Genomic DNA, 21,347 nt, shown 5'->3' on the forward strand with positions numbered 1-21,347 from the left:
AGAGGAAATTGCATTTAGTAGTAGGGGAATGGAATTTTTGAGGGACAAATGTCTTAGACAACATGTAGTAGAAGGAACAAGAGGTTCAGGAGTTTTGTATTTTGTCATAACATCAGAAGATCTGATTATAACTGAGATGGCATCTCTGCTCCCAGTTGGAGGGAGTGACCAGGTTTTGACTTGGAAGATGAATAGACATGCAAGAGTATCAAAGATAAAGGAATGTATATGGAATTATAAGGCAGATAATTATAATAATAATCTTTAATTAATAATAATAATATTATAATAATCTTAGAAATCAGTTTGAGGTAGTTCCATGGATGGAGGAATTGGAAGGGTGAGATATCATCAGTCTTCGGGAAGGAATTGGTGGAGGAATATTTATTAGCTGTAATAATGGCAAGTTGTATACTACAAATGAAAAAGAGAACACAGTGTAAAGTGGGTGACAAACAATATCATGCAGATAAAATAGAGGTTATGGAAGAGATATAAGGAGAGAGGAGGGGTGGAGAGAAGATGCATGAAGAATATAAGACTCAGGCAAGGAGAGTGACTAGTATGATAAGGAGGACAAGTAGAATAAAAGATGAGATTGGCCCTGAGATCCAAAGAAAATCCTAATATGGATAATAATGGGAGTAGAGTGACTGATGCAAACAACATAATTGGAGTTGTTCAATGAACACTTCGTTGGAGTATTTCATCCTGGAGAAGTAGATTTTAATACTAGAGGGATGGGGGTTCAAGGTTTAGAAGTGCAAGAAGAGAGTGCTTCTTGAGTGTGTTCCAAATACTAAGTACTTTGGATGTCAATAAAGCAATGGGACTAGATTGGATTTTGCCATGGGTTTTGAGAGAATGTGCTCAACTCCATTGATCTGACTTCAGTGAAAGTCTGGCCACAGGGAAAGTGCCCAAGGAGTGGAAGGAGGACAAAAATAGTACTACTGTATAAATATGGTGGTAAACTGGAAGTGTCAAACTATAGACCAGTTCACATTTCAGCAGTAGTTAAGATTTTGGAGGATTTAGTGAGGGATCATTTACATCATTAGGCAAATGAGGATAATGTTATCTGTGAGAGTCATGGATTTGTTAAGGGGCACTCTTGTTTTAGTAATCTGATAAGATGTCTTTTATAATAAAGTGACAAGAGCAGTTAATGAGGGAAAGGCATATTCTGCCTTTTTTTTAAATTTTTATTTTACAAAGGCATTTGACAGAGGTACCACATGATAAGCTAATATTTTTAAGTTGCAGCATGTGGGTTTGGATGTTAGATTAGTGAATTGGATTGGGGATTGGCTGTCTGATAGGTATCAGAGAGTGTGGTATCAAGCAAGCAGAAGGTTACAAGTGGGACTCCACAGGGCTCAGTACTGGGACTTGTATTGTTTAACCTTTATATCAATGATGGTGCTGATGTAGTAACCCTTCAAGAGGATTTGAATAAACTGGACTTATGAACCACAAATGAATGAGAATGTCAGTTTAAATCAGCTAAATGTAAAGTCTTGAAGTTTGGGATACATCGATGTGAGGCTGCATACTCTGTTGGAGGAACTGCACTGGAGGAAATGGGGAAGGCAAAAGGGGGGGATGATTGATAGAGACCTGAAATTCAGCTAACATATTGCAAAAGTAGTGAAAGTAACTGAGTGGTTTCTGCAATACTGAGAAGAATGCTGACCACTTGAGATAAGAGTTGTTGTTCCATTGTATAAAGCCCTGATCAGACCACACCTAGACTATTATGCTCAAATTTGGTCCTTAGGATTTGAATGGGATAAATTAATTGTATAAAGAGTGCAGACATAGATAACAATGATGATATCAGTACTATGCAGTCCACATTCCTTTGGTCTATCCTCGTAACTAATAATGTACAGTGGACTACCCAGAAAAAGGAGAGGTGATATGATTGAGACATTTAAACTGTTGAGAGGTAGTTACAGGGTTGACACTGAAAAGTTGTTTCATTTGGTGGAATAGGAGGAAGGAGTGAGGACAAGGGACCATTGTTACACCTGATACCTTAAGAATGTAGAATTCCCAGTTATCATGGTGTAACATGAAGAGAAAATAAAATAAAACCCCTGTATAAAAGCTAATACATAAATTACTTAAAGAAAGAAAAATATTCTTGCATCCAAATAAAATATGTCAAAAAGAGTATTGTTGAACTAAATAATAAAAGAAGGAATGTATTACAGTTGTGATATGAAAAAATTTGCTAAGTAAGACAGAAAGGATTAGTCATAAGAAATTGTATGTGAGAGGCTAGAGATTAAAATATTAAGTAAATTCATAGAAAAATCTTGGAAGGGGGATTAATTTAGAGGCAAGCAAAAGAAAAACAATAGACTATCGCTCAGGGTCATTTCCCGGATTTAGACATCGTCACGTGCTCACCGACCTCAGGGTGTTTGGCAGAAAAACACCACCCTAATTGGTCGGTGAAGTCGAATCCAGTAAGGGGCGGAGAAAAGAAATTAATGAAGGTGCCGGTAGGGGTCAAGTTATAAAAGGGTTAAACCTCCCACCCACGAGGCTTTTTTCCCGGATAGTTTCTTCACAAGCTCCTTCGTATAGGTTTCACGTGGTTTTCCTGAGTGGCGGGATTGGAGTTAATCTCCGTCGTCACAACAAGGAAACAAAAGTGAGTGGGATTTCGATTCCGTATTTCTTATGGTAAGAAATGAGGAATGCCACTTAGCTAAAGGAAAGAAGGTATTATCTATTGTTTCATCGTCCAGTGACAACTATGAGAAAAGAAAATCTGTAAAGAAGCCGGTGTCCACATGGTGAGTTTCACAGCTATGGTATAGATGATTCTAAAGTGTATTCTTAATTCAAGTACGAAAAGTAAAGATCGCATAAGCACAGTTTAATGCCAAAGGAACTTAGGAGTGACTGATTATAGGATAGATCATACTAGGATAGTTCAATCGGAAAAAGGTAGAGGCCAATATAGAAAACTCAAGAGAAAAGGGTACTGTAAAAATCTCATGTTAACTGAAAATCGTCTGTAATTGTAATCATTATTCTTTTACTGAACTGTTGAAGAGACTAAGGAAATTTATACTAGGACTTTAGTACATGACTGATTATAATGAAAATATACTTGTTAATATTAATATTATATAAGTAATTCATGTGTCCTGAGAATTATGCATGTGTATTGTAACGTATAGGAAAGTTTTAAATGTCAAAGTTGTGTGTTAACACAGTGAAAGGATAATTTAATCTACATAGTTTTAAATAGTTAAATAGAGTGAGTTGATCACATATGTTCAGGTGCTACAGCATATAGTATATTCAGACTAATATAGGGTTAACTAAGGTGTTAATTAGATCTGGGATTATACATATAATTTTATGTGTTGAATTTGTTATGGTGGCATGATCGTAATACCCATATAGGATCATAGCCAAATTACTTGTGATAAGCTAATGTTAATTTGTAAATGTTTTCTTAGTATTGAATCGAATTATATTAGAAATTGAATTGTACCATGCTAATGAGTTTAATAAACCTTTGTTCATTGATAATACAGTTGTCTGAAATTGCTGTCCAATGCACCACTTGAAACGTATGAACCTAATCATGCGGGAAATTAATGTGTTAAAAAACGAGATAAAGTGTCACGACTGCAATATTGTTTCACGTTCAGACATATTTTAGTAATTGCTCCTTGTTTTTGTTATTTAATATCTCAAACTAAATGTCCCAAAAGGCGCAGTATAATATAAATATTAGGGACACTAAGGGGAGAAATAGCTTAAATATCTGTATTTTGGGGTGATATTTCGTGCATAGATAATAGTTGAACATAGATAAGCAGAATTTCACTAGATAGAATAATAATCACAAAATGGGACACAACACCATCCCTGAAAGTTGCGAAAGGATGTTGTGAGAGTAAGAGGGCTTAGAGTAGTTTCTTTGCATGGAGCATGGTAGAACCATGGAATGTATTTGCCTGATACTGATGAGAGAGCACTAATGATTAATGAGTTCAAGGAGTGGTGCGATAGACTTTGTGCTTTCTGGAGTGGACCTCCCACGATGAGTTTTGTGACTCCATGGATTTTCTGAATAATAATAATAATATATAGCATAAAACTTAGGTAAATTTATGTGAAATTGAAAACACACTATAATTGTGTAATAATAAAATTATTATTAGGTATATTAGTTACTCGTATCATATAATACCAGTTAAAGAAAGGTGTTAATGCAAACCATGAAATAGTTAATCCTGCATGGTATTCATGTGTTTGTCAAAAATCAAGTGATACAGTCTTCAAATTATGTTTAGTTGTAATTTGGTTAGCAGTTGTATAATATTTACATCATTGCCATGAGCTGAATTGTTCTGAGTACTGTTCTTAGTTACAGTATGGCAATATATTCATTGTCTGACCATAACTGCTCACTTTAATTCATCTTTTGAAGATTTCAGAGAACAGAGTTTTTATGGGTATTGTCTAGAAGCCTGAAAGTATTGGCTGTGAAGGTAAACAGGAAATTCTAAAGCTTGGTTAAATTGTAAAACAATGGATGCTATGAATGGTTCAAATAAAATGAAGCAAATTTATTAAAATGGAATGCACAATAGAATGAATTTATTGAGTGCTTCTGAGAGATAACTACCTTAGGCAGTGCATAACAGATGGTACATGATAATAATAACAGTCTTGGGTTTGATTATCTTATCAGAGGATGTTATTGTCAATGAGACATCACGTCTTCTTCCAGTTGATGTAAGTGATCATGAAGTGATTACTTGGGTGTTGACCAGCCACATGAGGACTTTTGCGAGAAAGGGATACATGCGAAACTCTAAGGCTAGTGATAATGGCATACTCAGGAGATGTCTTACAGCAGTATCCATGAAGTGAACAGTTGGATAGAAAGAGATAAATGCTGCTTGGGCTCTGCCCGTGCAGCATTTATTTCTATCCTAGGAACTGTCTGGAGAGCAATGTCTATCCATTCCGAAGGTCAGGAAATCAAATAAGGTAGGTGTGAAATGGATAAATGAAGAGGTGAGGCATGCAACATGGAAGAAGGCATTATGTAGGCAGCCCGAAATCAATGGTAATAGTCAGTTTCAAGACTGCAAAGAGCAGGCAAAACAGATTTGCTTGGTAAAGATAGTAGAAGTGTAGTATGAGTAAGCTGCATAGTTAGCTAATGAGGCCAAAAGAATGATTGATTATGGAAGGATGATATTAGCTATAGTGAAAATGGTAAAATGATAACCACTGAGGAGGATATAGGAGAGATGTTAAATGAGCAATCATAAAGGCATTTCATCCCCATGAATGTAATATCATGCAGAACTAGACAGAAGTGGAAAGGAAGGAATTACTAATGTTGAGAGAGCAAGAGAGCAGGAGTTATATGACGATTGAGTAAACTTAATGTCAGTAAAGCTGTAATACTTGATGGTATATCCATACAGCCTAAGTCAGAGGCAATACATTCCCTTGCACATTCTTGTATTGTGCGAGCCAAAATCGCTTCTAATCCCATGGCTGTATTTTAACTGAAATTCTGCGATAGCCTAAGTACTTCCAATTCATCAACCTCTATTCTCTCATCAGTTCTTGTAACGTTTGTCACGGTAGACTCCTCACTTGGATGATAGACCCTTGCAACATGGCCACTCACTAACTCAACTATCCCTTCTGCTTCTGTCAGCTTGCTACAATCGACACTCATTAACAGTATCTTCCCTAGTTACATTTGCTTTCACTTGTCATATAACAAAAAACTCTTTGCAATTTTCTTTGGCCTGCTCAACTAATTTATCATAATCTAATTTTGCCTTCCTATCATACTTGTCACGAATCTTGCCTGAATCTTGTACTGCTCTTGAGCTTGTCATCACCTTTCTCCTTATATCCTCTGCATTATTTTTTTTTTTTTTTGTAGCTCCTGCTTAATGATTCTACTTGTCTATATAATTCCTCCTGCTTGATATATTCTCCCAACATTATATGTAGTCTGATATTTCTTTACCATCTTTTATTCTTTTACCACCTCTCATGCTTTGTTAACATCCTTCCCTTGCAGATTCTTATCTTCTCTTCTCTTGATTAGTCATGTTCTTATTTTGCACCTCTTGCTATATTCTCTTCTCAGCATTTCCATTCACCTAACATTTCTGCAGTCTTTTAATCTTGTGCTTTGCTGGACACCACATAAGCATGCTATGCATGATATTTCTTTCATGTGGTGGTCCTCTTTATTCTCCTGACTTTCTCCTGCTAACACTTTCTGGACTTCTGTCAGTATTCCTCTACTCTACTATTGTGTTTTATTCTCTCTACACAAATGGAACTCACTCTCAGGATACTTCCTACTTATTCACTCACCAGTCTTTGCTTTCCTTCTGCAAATCTTTTAACTTCCCTGCAAAGACTGGTGTGTGGCTGCTGTTGTTCTGCTTTGCATTGGAACTATAGTGAAAATGTCTGTTTTCACTATAACATCTCAATCTATCAAATTCATAAAAAATAATAAGCCACAAGACATAACTTAATATTATTAATTAAAGTAAGAAAACAATTACTTTCAGCAGTGCTCTAAACCCACATTCTTTCAGTATTTAGCTGTGAACCAACACAAACACATTACAGACACAAAGCAAAGGTTACTTCCTTCAGATACTTAGGATCTAAATAGATAATTCCTTGATCTCAGCTTTATTACACTTGTTCCCAGATCTGTGAATATATATGAAGCATCAATTCATTTACAGTTTTCTTTTTGCTTAAGTTGGTCTCTTATTACCACCTGAGGTTATGAAAAAATCTTAGTTCTCTGTCTGGCACTAGCTGGAAACAACTCTCCCTCTTGAATGGCAAATGTCATTGTGGTGGGTTCACTGACTGACTAATTACTTTAACTGCAAAGCACACTGATTACCACAACCAAACCAAACAATTCTAACACAACCTGACTTAAACTCTGCCTTACACCTACTATATACTTCACTTACATATAGTGACTTCCAGTGAATATCTTATTAGTCTTTTTAACAGCATAGAATACAACAACATTCCTCACTAAGGATGTTGGAACAAAAATTCACAAATTTCAGCTGGTCATGCAGACATGTAGAATGGTCAGTGCAATGTAGATGCAGGTAAAATCAGTAATTATGATAAAGTAGTTCAATGAAAAGATAAAATAATAGCACTATATATATAAATAGGACAGTAAAAAAAAAAAGATTGAGGGAAAGCAAAAATTCTTGAAAAATAGATACCATTGAGCAAACATAACAAGACTAATGAATAATTTTTCTTCATACTATGTGATCAATCTGTATCTTTCACCATCACATGAACTTTTGTGGTTTTTTTTTATTCTTTATGATAAATTGCAGCAGTAATTCATCATCAAGAATGAGCAGTAATGCCAATAAATCAAAGTTACCATAAAAAAAGTAAAATTCTTAAATACAAAATATGAAACAAAACAAGTGTTATTAAGGTTATCGTTCAAATCCTACTCCCCCATTAATAACAGCACATGAAAGATAAAGGAAAGAGCGACAAATAATGCTCCTTGCGTTAAATTGTGCTACATTGCGCTCATGTAATAAGTGCATATAAATATTACATTAGATGGCATACAATGATAATAAGGTGGTAAACGAAGTTACTTGTTCCTCCCCACTTTCCTATCAAATCCATACAGAAGGCCGCAAAACTTATAACTTCAGAGTGCCACGTTCGAGCAAGTAGTTAAAGAGGAAGAAGGAACCTGTTTGATACATTTTTTGAATGAAGGTGTTAATCATTGGGGGAAACATTGTGAGGAAGGCTGTTCCATATAACAAAGGTAAAGAGAGAGAGAGAGAGAGAGAGAATGAAAGAGATAGTGAATGAGAAGCTAGTTTAGTAAGTTTAAAGGTTTAAAGGTGAACTAAATTGTTAACCATCAGTTGCTCGTTTTTTATACATGCTTACAAAAAAGCATAGGAAATAATGTTGCAAAGTTTAACAGAGTGGCTCAATGAAAATACCTGTAGAAAAGGCATAAGACAGAAATAGAATATCTTTGAGAAAGTGAGTCTGTGAGATGGTGGTTGCTTGCTGCCATATTTTGGATAGCATTAAGAATTTTTAAAGAAAATTTTGGATACACAACTCCAAATGTAAGAGTGATACGTTTCTCTTAGCATACGAAAAGTTACATATGAAGGATAATATGCATCTAATTAAGTGTAGTAAATATAAACTAATTTAACTATATTTATTATCGGTGGGATTTCAAGATGCTCTCAATGAGTGAATCTTGCTCTTCTTTGAAGACTTTGTCAAATATGAGTAAAATTTTGCAGTTACAGTTTTGCAAATTATTTATATCTGTTACAATTTTTCAGGAAAAGGGCCACTGTAGAACAATGTTTAGGACATTCTTGGATTCAAGTAAGTACCACTGTTGAGCTTAACCATTTGTAACCACCAGCTTTAACTTTTTGTTTCCTTTTATCTCATGAAATTTTACATTTTTCTTTTCTAAAAATAAGCATGCAACATCTTCAAATGAAGGAATGCTGTATTTACAACTATTTCTTTGTATATTACAGTTTCCACAGAAAGATGGCAGTGCTTGATATGCAAATATTTACTGAATGAAGTTACAGTAACATGTTTTACAAATATTATGAATGACAATTTTATGAAATTTCTTAACTTGAGGTGGACAAGTTTAATGTGGATTTCATGCATAACATTGAACACATCCAACTGTAATAACTCAGCTTTTACCATAGCTAGAGTGCCTTTAATTTTTGCCTTTTCACTCCTGTAGGGAACTACTTTTGATGTATATACTGTCCTTTAGTTAACCATTATAGAAAAACACCTCAGGATGTATGATTAGGATTATGTGATGCAAGGAAATTACCCATTTCTGCTCAGCCACATATTTGAGAAAAGGTCATCCAAAGAAATTCTTAGTATATTTTAGGCTTATGTTTCTCATATTTACCAGTTTCTTTAAATTGATTAGAACACTGCTTGATGCATTTAACGTTTGGTGGATTAACATAATAGATTACCCTAATCTCTTGTTGCATATGAATCACTGACTCATGTTATGTATACCATAAAAAATTTTGAACCTCTTTTGTTGAATCATCATCTTGATTAGAATAGGATGGGTGAACATATGAACAAAACTTTTCACCATCATGAAATTCCTGATAGGTTTAACTGCATCATCTGTATATCTAACATGACTCTTAATAAAGGTGCCAGTACTACATTGTACTACTGCATACTGTCTCAAAAAACACTGGTTACACACAAGTGAAATCTTAAAATTTTTATTTTTTTATGGTTGTCACTCATGTAAGTCAGTTAGCCTGCAGTGTGCTATATTAATACCACTGTTCAATTAACTCTTTGAGTAGTAATGCTGTATATATACATCCCCATGCTTCTATCCTTAAAACAGCCTTGAAATAGTAAAGCCATAAAATTATGTTGGCTTTTGAGCTTTTGCAGGGAAGTGCTGCTATCTCTTAGCAACTTTCCCAGTTTTTTATTTCATATATGCCATAGAAGATTTGCAGTAAACAATCTTTTCAATGACTATGCAAATAGTCCAAGTTAAGATGGTCTCGGCCCAAAGGCATATAGCTGCTACTGCTGAGGAAATTGATCATATTTGACTGGACTTGAATCAAATTATGACTTTTCAGAATCTGAGGAAAGAAAAGATTTAGACAGTGACTGTGTTTAGACAAAATTTTTAGCTAAAAACTTTGACAGTAATGCTTCTAAAGTTACTGATAACCATGTGATTTTTGGTGATTCAAATAATAGGACATCACCATACAGCATCAGTGAAGTCAAAAGGATATTGGAGAAGCATGACCTGCCCTTCGTGGATAGGGTGTACTTCTTCAATACCCTTACAACTATTCATGAGATACTGATTGATACCTCTGGCTTGAAGCCCTTTTTTATTGAAAAAGCTGAGAGTTAAACTACTTAGAAGAGGCTGCCAATTCTCTTTTAAATTCTAGTAATTTACAGACTGATATTCTGTCTAATCCTATGACCTTATTTGCATTAAGGTTCTGCAGTATCCTAAGAATCTCCAGTTCACCTTGTTGGATCGTCCTTCTTCCTTGTATTTGATCTGCCATCTTGTTTTAACTTAGTTTTTAAGCAAGTAATTAGTTGCTGGTTGATTACTAATTTTAATATAGAGAAATTTATATTTTTAGACTGCACCGCTCTATATCTAGATTAGTCTATTGGAATATACTGGAACCAACCAATAACAAATTTTTTTATAGTAACTTTATTTCTTACACAGGCCAAGTTTATCTCTTAATTTTGAGGCTCCCGCTAGGTCCGATAATTTTATGAACGTGCAATAAACAAGATTCAGGCAAACACAAATTTAAAATCAATAAAACAAAACATTTAATTCAGGGTCATATATATATATATATATATATATATATATATATATATATATATATATACACTTAAGCTCAACTCTGACAAGAAAATAATATAAATATCTTAGCACACAGGTCACAACATCTTATAGAGTCAATCTATGATCACTCTGCTGTCAAACTTACAGCTTTCACAACATTGAATTAACTTCTAATAGAGTTCAGTATCACAAAATCTCTTAGTAACAATTTTTACTGTTATCACACAGTCAGCAAAGTCTCAATACATTAATGGTGGCAACAACTGCTTCACAAGTATTCACTTTCATACTTCTTACTCCGGCTGATTTCAGCAAAAAATGTTATAGTTAATGTGGGGAATAACAGGAGGAATCACACATATATTTATGCACTGAAGTAACACATGAATGGATAGTTCATACCAGGTAAATCCTTTGCTCATCAATTTCACTGTGGGAACTCATTTAATAACTGTATTTATTTAGCACACTATGGCAGCACTAATTAGAATAAATCTTCTCAATGAAACTGAACTTTTAACGGTCGCACTTTACATGTATGGACGTATTTGGATAAAGGAAAATGCTCATTCTTTCCTTAACACTATTTGATTAATTCAGTACTCTGTTAAAGTTCCATGAAACTAATGGAACACGCAGTAATTCTTTAACTTCTAGAATTATTCTCAGTTGCCTAATACTTTCCCGGTAATTTAATAGCTTAATTACAGCACTAAGGTTCTAGTTACAGCAATCCTTTGCATTCCTTTTCTGCTACTCCGTATTTTCCTCGTCTGCCTGTGCTTAAATGCTCTCCTATCCCTGAGTGGTCCGTCCTGATAAAGAAAAGAGCCTCAGTTTTCTCTGCTCTTAGCTTATATACCTCTCTTCTATTTTCCCGCCAAAATGTTTCTCATGCTCTTGTTTATGTCAAATTCCTTCTCTCAGTTCAATACAATATCTTGCCATTCACGCACGCACCAGCTATTTCTTGCCCGTCTCCATAGTAACAAACAAAATCAAATAAAAACAGAAGTATTGCATAACATTATACCTTTACATACTGGTAATGATAAATAAAAACTAAAATATTATATTTCACATAAGGCATATTAAGTTTATATATACAGTTTCTTATAATATTAAATCAGAAATAAACAAAATAAACAGAGTGATATTTCAATACAGAGTTCTATTATTGCTAACACATATTTTAGATTAATTAATAAAACTTAATAAATAAACTCAAGGCAATTACATGAATAATAATTTATAACAAGAGATTTACATAAAATAATATTTACAAATGTAGCCTTTGCCATGGTGGATTATGTTGGATTCCGAAAGGAATATTATAATTTAAATTTCTCTTCATTCAGAATCCAACAACCTACCTCTGTTCTCACATCAATCAGTGTCACATGTACTGCTGTTTTTCATTTGGGTAGTACACCATTGCAAGACGATCACTGAGTAACTCAACTGTTTCATCTACTTCCCTTCATACATTGCTGTTCCTTGTAGTCATCCTTCCAATCATCTTTCGTTTACTCACCACATAGGAAAAGAATGCTGAGATTTCCTTCGGCCTCAGCTCACTTTCTCTCATAATCTGCTTTTGCCTTCCTTGCCTTACACTGTCCATGAACTTGCTGATCACCTTGCTCTGTATATACCTTCTGCAACTTTTTCTGGAACCTCCTACTTAATGATTTTAACTAACTATTCTCCATCTAACTCCTATATGATTTATCCTCCTGACTGGGTATACAGTCTGATATTACTTCCTTCAGATACCCCATGGTAATTTTCCATTCACTGCTGACATCTTTCCCTTTAATATTCTTATGACATGTCAGTTCACCAAGCTGGCTCCACAGCATGCCATTATCATCTGCTCTTTAATTCCACATATATTCTTCCAGCTCAAGATTGCATGAACACTGTTTCTCTCCTGTTGGAGGCATTATGGTTTCCATGGTTACTGAGAAGTTGCTTTGATACTGTCTCCAGATCCAACACTCTTGAATCTGATATGCCTCATTATATGCTGTCCCAGGTTATCTTTTAGCAGCTGTGTAAATACTATTTCCATCTCTTCCTCTTTCCAGTCTACATCCCCATAACTGAAATTCTCCCCATCAGCAATTAGCATAATTGCTGATGCACCATCTACATTCTCCCTTGTACTTCCTAGCTTATAGCAGCAACTAACTATATATAGCATCCTATTACCTTTCTCTCTTATATCAGATAGCCCCTAAAGCATTGCCCTCTGCATTTCTGTCCTTCTACTAACTTCTGCAATTTTTGGCTTCAACTTTTTTTGCTGTTGTTAGCAAAACCCCTCCTCCCATCCTGTTCCCTCTGTTCTATTCTAAAAATACTCCTTGCATTTTGTCCCTGTGACTCTACTCTACTGTCTGTCAACCAAGTCAGATTAATGCATATAACTTCTGGCAAAGTTGAACCAATGCTAAAAACTTAAATCATATTCCAGATACTTCTGGAATTAGTATACATAAGCTCTTTTTGCCGGCCTGGTTGGCCTAGTAGTTAGCATATCCACTCTCCAGTCAAAAGGCTGTGCAGGTTCGAATCCCACCATGGGCATGGATGTTTGTGATTGTCTGTGAAAAATACTAGTGGTGGGTAGTAGATGCCATTGGTGTGGTTCGCTGTAGTTGGTGCCTTCCCTCAATGAGTCTTTGAACTCCCTGGAGGTGACACATAATGATAATAATAATAATTTTCTTCCCTCACATCTTGTGTTGGCTCTCTCATTTCAGAATTTGGAGAGCTATATTCAGCATCATTTGAACATTCTTCCACTCATTTGTTTCAATCATGCCTGCACACACATGCACACTAGTCCGACATATGCCTTAGCAACTTGTTTCCTTGACTCTGCACTTGCAAACTCTAACTGAACAACACTTTTTTCCAGACACCTAACTCCAAATATATTCAAATGCAACTGCCTGCAGCCTTATGTAACTTACATGCATTGAAATCACACCACACATTCATCAATTCCACACCATTTTTTTCTTCACAACCTGCATATTGAAGCATTTATGATGGTGGGCTTTTCTGCTATCAAATCAGTAAGTTTACAATTGTACTCTTCTTATTGCTTGTGTCAACAACTCTTTCATATCCTCTTGCTTGCCACACATCACCTACCAGTTTGCTTGTACCTGCCAAAATAATCATATCTTTTCCTTTACTGCTTTGCATCCTTACAGACTCAATAATATCCTTAAACTTTCATCTAGGGAATTACAATTTCATCATGCTCTCATCAAACACCACTTTTAAGAAACTCTCCTTACTAAACTCTCTCTCCTTATCCTCTTTTTGCTCTTTCATACTGCTTTCTCTTCCTTTGCACCTATCTTTTTTTTTCCCTTCTGCCATACCAGGCAATTTTCCAACTGTTCTGTCTTACATTTTCTCCTGTGAAGGACTCCATGTAAACATGTTATCTCTTTCATTACCATTGCGTCTCAAACCCAGTTTTTGAGAACTGAGTTATAAAATGAAATACTTGATCAAAGACTGAATTCCATATATTTGACATTTCTGAGAATCATTATGGGAGTGAACAAATGGCATCAGCAGTTAGAATGGAAGGAAGTACAGAAGATGGTTTGATGTTAAATCAGGTTTGAGTTAACGATGTACTTTATCTCCACTGTTATTCATCAGCTGTATGGATCACACTATGAAAGAAAGGTGGCATTGGCCTGATATCCAAATTGGAGGTATTCATTCACTGGTGTCCAAAACCTAAGGACGAACACTATTTCTGAAGATTACAACTACAAATTGAGACGAATCAGCTTGTAGCAATTTGTATAATTGGAATTTTTGAGTACAAAATGGGTACACATTCAAATTTTTGAATCGTATGCCATGTGTCATTCGCTTGGTAGCACTCAGTAGGATAAAAGGCAAAAGGCTGCGCTAAATGAATTGGGTTTGAAGGAAGCTCTTTTCATGAAGAAATAAAGTTACAAACCTGGATGTCTTGAAATGTCTCAAAGACATCACACTGGGAAGAAGGCCGCAGAATTACTGATATTGTCAGAGAATTTAGAATCTCACATAGCATTGTATTCAGGCTCTGGGTAGCATTTCAAACCAATGGAATATGTCGAATGTGTTCAGGATGTTTGCTAAGAGGTCACCCTCATTCTACCACAGATCACAAAGACAGATTTTTGGTTATAACAGCAAAACATAATAAACGCACCATGGCAGGTCAGCTTCATTCAAGCACAGGTATGTAGATCTCTGACAAGTAGGCCTATACACCTGAAGGTCTGTAGTCTGTGGCCCTTTATCCACAGCTCATTGCAGATCACATTTTCCATGGTGTTTTATCCATAAAAATTGGACAAGACACGACACGAATGGACTAATGTACTCTTTATAGATGAGTCGTTTTAGTCTTTCCTTTGATTCTAGATGACACTCAATCTGGTGGGAAAGTGGTACTGTTTACCATCACATGAATGTTCTTGAAAGGGATACAGCAGTGATTGGATCATGGTGTAGTGAGGCATTATGCTTAATGGACACATATGGCATCAGTGGCAGAACCATATTAGACATTAGGAAGGAAGGAACTTAACATTGTTAACATTCAGTAATGCATGAGCAGAGCTAGTCTAAGATGGTATGGTCACTTAAGCAGAATGAAAGAGGAATGTTTATGTAAACAAATGTTTTTCCAGGATGGCAGGAAAAATACTCAAAGGAAGAATAAGATCTAGAATTGATGCAATAAGAAGTGACTTAGAAGATTGAAATATAAGATCTGACAATATTGGAGTCCTGACAATTATCAGATTAATTTGGAGGAAAGTTGTTGATAGGAAGTTAGCATTGATATAAACTTCATGTGGTACATCATAATATACTGCACACCTCTTTTGAGTATACATATCAAGAATTTGATGAAGTTGAGCAGGTTTATACAAGAACTGTATGTAAACTGTAGACTCAATTATATAAATATTATTCAAGAAAAAAATGAGAGTTTGAAAGTAAGAGCCAAACCTTGAATTCTCCTGCCAGATTCTGAAGAAAACATTGATTGATTCACCAAGGATGCTATATGGTGAAGTTGTTTGTTAGAGAATCAGAACTTCATGATGGACTGGGAGTTAGAGAAGCAGTCGTGTAATGAAAACATGTTGAAAGTTTAACAGCAAGTAAGTCATCAGATGTTCTAAGAGAATATAGAGAGAAATGTAAAAGAACTAAGTTATGTGTAAAAGTAGCTAAAGAAAAGGCATTGAAGACTGATAATGATATAGGAAATAAATATCAGGAAGGTGACAAAATATTCTGGAGGCTGTTGAAAAAACTTAGGAATGGAGGAAAGTGTACAGTGAAAGGAATCTGAGATGATAAAGATGATTTGAAAAATGAAACTAAAGATATTCTGGATATCTGGAGTAATTATTTTGAAGGACTGTTAATTGAAACAAGCAATGACAGAACAGTTCTACCACTCAGTAGGAATGCAGTCCAAAATACATATCAGTACTTGAGGTAGAAAAAGCTGTCAGAATTCTGAAACGTGTTCAAACAGCAGTGCTCAGAGATGGAGGTATAAAAGTCTTACAGTGGCTACACTGCATATTTCAGAAGGTCAAGTTCCAGATGATTGGAATAGAAGTTAGTAAAATATTTCCCTTTTTATAGGTTAAAAATAAAAATAAAATAAAGATCTTTCTAAGTGTTTCAGGTAAAATTTATGTAAACATACTTGAGAAGAGGTTAAGAAAAATTCTAGAAGGGAAACTTGGAGGAAAACAAACTGGGTTTATGCCATATAGAGGTTGTAAAGTTCAGATTTCTGAACTTTACAACCTTTATGACAACTAGTTAAGAAAAAGAATCTGTATTTAATTTTTTGTAGATTTGGAAAAAAAGCACATGACAAGACGCTGAGAGAAAAGCTGTTCGGAATGCTACAGATATATGGAATAAATAGAACATTATACAGTTTTCAGTACATAATCCATATTTAAATTGTAAGTCAGCCTTTATAAGTGAAGGAAGTATGCAGGTTTGATATAAAATTTGGTGTGAGAGAAGTATGCACTCTGTCTCCATTGTTATTCAGCATCTGTATGGATCACATTATGAATGAAGAGGCATTAAATCTGATATCAGGATCAGAGTTCATACTTAGCTCTCTGCTTTTTGCAGATGACGTTGTTCTGCAAAAAGCAAAAGAAATCCAGTGCAAGAGAGACTAAGATTTGCTAAGCAAATTTGAACAACTACCATTAAAAAATTTTTGGAATGAAAATTAGCAATAAAATGACCAAAACTATGAAAATAAGCAGGAAAACTGAATACTAAGTGAAGATCTAGGTAACCAGAAAAATATTTTGGGTATTTAGGCACAATGTTTAGTGATGATGGCAAATTAAATGTGAAAATAGAGAACAGAATAAGCAAAGCTGCTATGGTGGGAAACCAGTTGAATAAATTTATGTGGAATAAAAGAAAAATTAGCAAGAACACTAAATTAGTACTAAACACCAAACTGTAATGTATAAGCTATCCATATACAAAACAGTGTTTAAACCTATTTTAAATCATCTGAGAGTTTAATTAAAAATAACAATTGATTATAGACTGAAGACCCCAGATAAGAGAGAAAGAAAATTAGGTGAGTGAACAGATGGCATCAATGACAGCGTCATATTAAAATTTATGGTATTAGAACAAAAGTTGGCATTGTTAGCATTCAAGAATGTGTGAGCAGAGCTAATCTAAGATGATATGTTTACCTAAACAGAATGAGAAAAAAAGGTTAGCAAAACAAGTGTTTTATGCCAAGATGGTGAAAAAAGACCTGGTGGAAACTAAAATCTAGGTATGTGTGTTCCCTAGAAGATAGAAATATTACACATGACAATATTGGAGTGCTGATAAATGATTATATGATAGGCTAATTTGGAGGTAAATTGTTGATGAGACTTTAGTAATAATGAAAACTTAATCATGTAGTACTGTTATAGTATCCTGTACACTTTTTGAGGATATATATCAGAAAGATGATTAAAAAAAAAAAAAAACCATAAGTATTTTTGGAAACAGTTCAAATTGCACAGACTGAAAAACTGTTATCCTGTCATGATGTCCTTGTCATCTTACCTCAGAGAGTGCCATGATTAAAATAAATTTTGATCAGTTTTCTTTAATGTAGCAAAACATTAACCATATTTATGTTGTTCTATAGGTGTTATCAGTTAATTGCAATTAAAAATTAAGATGTATTTGTAAAGGTTTTGTGTATTACTTAGTAGGTGGCACATATTTACTCACAGAACACAAAACTAACTACATTGTTAAGTAATAATAATAACTTTACTGCAAGCAAAGATAACTTTAAAGAAATTATCTATCTTACAGAAAAGATAGAGCTAATTATGGTGTATACTGTATGGCAGCAATCGCTGACCAAGTTATACTAGAACTGTTTTTCTTTTGTTTAAATGATCTGGACTGGAAACAACATTTCATCTGAAACAACATTTCAGATTAGAAAAGTGAAACATTATGATTGGGTAGACTGGAAAAGTTTGAAGTTTTTTTAAACATTGAAATACAGCACACGTATTTAAGCTTGTTCTCATAATATAATTTAATGGAATAACTACAGCACAAAGAGAAATAATTAAACAGGTTTAATCGTTTCAATATTTCATCTCTATCACAGAAACATCTTCAGGAATACAGTGTTAAAATTGTAATAACATATAAAAACACACAAGAAACAATAATTGGAAGAAACAGAATTCAACGAAAAAATGCCCTCCACCCTGCTGACATTATTGATCTCTTTAATTTTGCTATCTGTACTGGTTACTTTTCTTGGAAGAGCACCTTATATCAATAAAATGTTCTACCATGGGCTCTCCTCTCTCTGGCCTTTTTCTCTATGGAGCATTTTGAAAAACATGCTCTTGATATTGCCATTCTCAAACCTTCTATTTTTTAAGAGATATTTATGTGTTCTCTATTTAGCAACATAGCTCACACATTACTCTTTCCTCCTTCACCCCAAAAGTCAGCATCCTAGAATCCAGTGCACTATAGAAAAATAAAATAACAATAGCTTGCCTTTTTTAGATACTCTAATCACACAACTGCCCAATGTCAGCCTTTCTTTTCCAGTTTACAGAAAACCCACCCACACAGGTAGATACATACATAAACTTTCCTAAGGTGTTTACAAAGTTCCTTGTTCTTGCAACTTATCATATTTCTCAATATATGATGTCATCAAAACTCTTGATAACAAATCCACCTAAGCTTCCCTTACAGCTGAACTTGCCTTTTTTTTACCAAATCTTCCTGGCCAATGGGTACAGTTGCCAAAAGATTTACAAATTATCTGTACCTTTCACTCACCTTTCAACATAAAGACTACAGTAATGCCATAACTAGTCCCTATATCTGGTGCACTTGAGAAAAAATAGCCAGAACTTTAAAGAAATATATTCTGCATTGCATTCAAGCCTCATTTAAAGCCAACTTCCCTTCTCTGCTCTCCTTAGGATCTTCCACTTCCTCCTCCTCCTCCTCTATTCCAGGTATTTACAAAGTTCCTTGTTCTTGCAATGTATCATATTATGGTTAGAGTGGGAGATCTGCTAACATCTGCCTAGATGAACACAAAAATATATCCACCACTATAACTATGTGCAGTTGTGGGTCTTGCTGACATGCTTTGGATACCTTGCACAGGATCAGATGGAAGAAAACTATTATGCTCCATCATAGTATACAGTATATATATTCAAACTTAAGCTCTTTTTAGAATTAGTAGTAGATTTTAAAAAATCAGCCTAATCTTAATAAATTTGGTTCTGTTAAACTTCCCAAAATTTGGGAAACTTTAACTCTTAGGCTTCCTGCCCAACAACCATGGCAATCCAATAGCACTCATAGAGGGCACATCTCATAAGACTTATTTTTATATTGTCTAAAATTAAAGTGGAAAGTAAGTGGAAGAAATTTAATTTCTTTCACTTATTGTTTCTTGTATATTATTATAATTTTAGCATTATTATCCTGAAGATGTCTGCTAATTGTTTCTCTTTGTGCTGTAGTTATTCCATTAAATTGTATTATGAATGAAATACAGCTTTTAATATAGATTATTTGTTTGGATTAGTATTTCCCCCTTCTCCCAAGAAGTAACATATTTTTAGTCTCATCTCAGCAGAACTGACTGCAGACCATAGAAATAGATGCACACTGTTTTTTGTTTTCACCAGTCTCATGCAGTTGGATGCAATCAAAAGACCAATTGAAACTAAAGCACAAAGATGACTGATACCCAGGTAGTTAGCTTTATCTAAGTTAACTGCCTGGAGTTGGCCTTCTCTGCTGGGGATTGCTCTCCAGTCATTCCTGCAAATTGACCATAAGACCACATAAGGCATTTGATTATGGATTTATATATTCTTTTTATTTACTGTGTTATGTTCTAATAACTTTTTACATATATTTTATACTATTCATAATTTTATCTCCTTGTAATTATTTATTTATTTATTTTCCTACCAACACCTGGGTACTGCTGTAACCTGTGTCCTGGTGCAGTATGACCTTTGCTGTTCCTTACACCATAAAATCTCAAACCAATCAATCGATCCATCAATCAACCACAGCAGACTAAGAGGATGAGAACCATTTGAAAAATCTCTCATAGTAAAAATAGACAGAATTTTATCTCCTCTTTGACTATTGCATAATATGGATGGTCCACACCACCTGTGTGACTGAACAATAAACTTTCCACAATACAGTATTGTAAAGCATTTGTATATCATATTGCTGGTTTTCAAATTCATGTTTTTTCTTAACATTCCATAAATGGTAATTTAATTCATTAATTATAAAAATCAAAATTCTTTTCCCATTGCTCACAGGTGGGAGATACTGCAAAAAAAAAAAGAACATGTTCTGTTGTAAGTAATGGGAAAAGAATTTTGATTTTTATAATTAATGGACACTCCAAGTAATGGAGTGTCCAATACATTACGTAATCTGTTCCAAATATGCAGGGCAAGCGGGCAGCTGTAGAATGCATGTTCTACTGTTTCCATTCGGTAACAGATGTCACAGATTGGATCTATGATGTTCAAGTACCTCCATTTGATGGCATTTACTGGAAGTTGACCACATGCAATTCTCCAAGCAAGATTGCTCCTGTTAAGGTATCCTGTACTATAGTAAGTTATGAAACAAAGTGTTATTGTCAGTACCCAACTGTGTGTGTGATTCATGGCAAAATATATCAAGTTTTGCTTTTATTAATGGAAAGAATGTCAATGTGAGAATATTGTAGCAATCTTAGAGTTAAGCACAAAATATTGTAGTATTCATGAACAGTCTCAGCTTTTGGATTTTTATAATCATATACTCCAAATAGGGGGAAAATGAAAACCCAGGTAATACCAGAGAAGGTCTGCACATGTGTGATTAGTCTGCAACGTTTTATGGATTTTTGAAGCTGTATTGCTTAAATAGCAGAATTTTAACACCGGAAGTCTAACTCTCCATTCTTCTTTGATAGTTGAAGAAATTCTTTTTAACTTCTTGGTATTGGCTAGAGCAAAAAAAAAAAAACAGCTACTAGTGCTTTACTCAATCCTCTACCTGAGTTTGTGACCAGCATGATGTGACATAGCTACATCATGGCTTGTTTTAGATAGCAGTATAACATCAGAGTACAGACATCAAAATAGTATATCAGATGTTTAGGTTGCATAAGTGGAAGATCATATTGTTGGAGACCAGATATCATATAACTCACTGTAGAACAGAATTCACATAT

General features: G+C 34.6%; 1 protein-coding gene across 1 annotated transcript in view; it reads left to right on the plus strand.

Annotated features, from left to right (window-relative positions):
* The window catches only part of LOC150099731 (death-associated protein kinase 1-like), a 504,639-nt gene that overhangs the window by 73,526 nt on the left and 409,766 nt on the right, over nucleotides 1–21,347 (plus strand). Inside the window, exon 7 of the mRNA XM_090403485.1 lies at nucleotides 8,412–8,457. Coding sequence (XP_090259611.1) covers nucleotides 8,412–8,457 — 46 coding nt within the window. The remainder of the gene's footprint in view (nucleotides 1–8,411; nucleotides 8,458–21,347) is intronic.

This window comes from Typopeltis vanoorti, chromosome 14 (genome assembly GCF_054136105.1).
Source record: "Typopeltis vanoorti isolate ZY-2024b chromosome 14, IOZ_Tvanoo_1.0, whole genome shotgun sequence".
Lineage (NCBI taxonomy): Eukaryota > Metazoa > Arthropoda > Arachnida > Uropygi > Thelyphonidae > Typopeltis > Typopeltis vanoorti.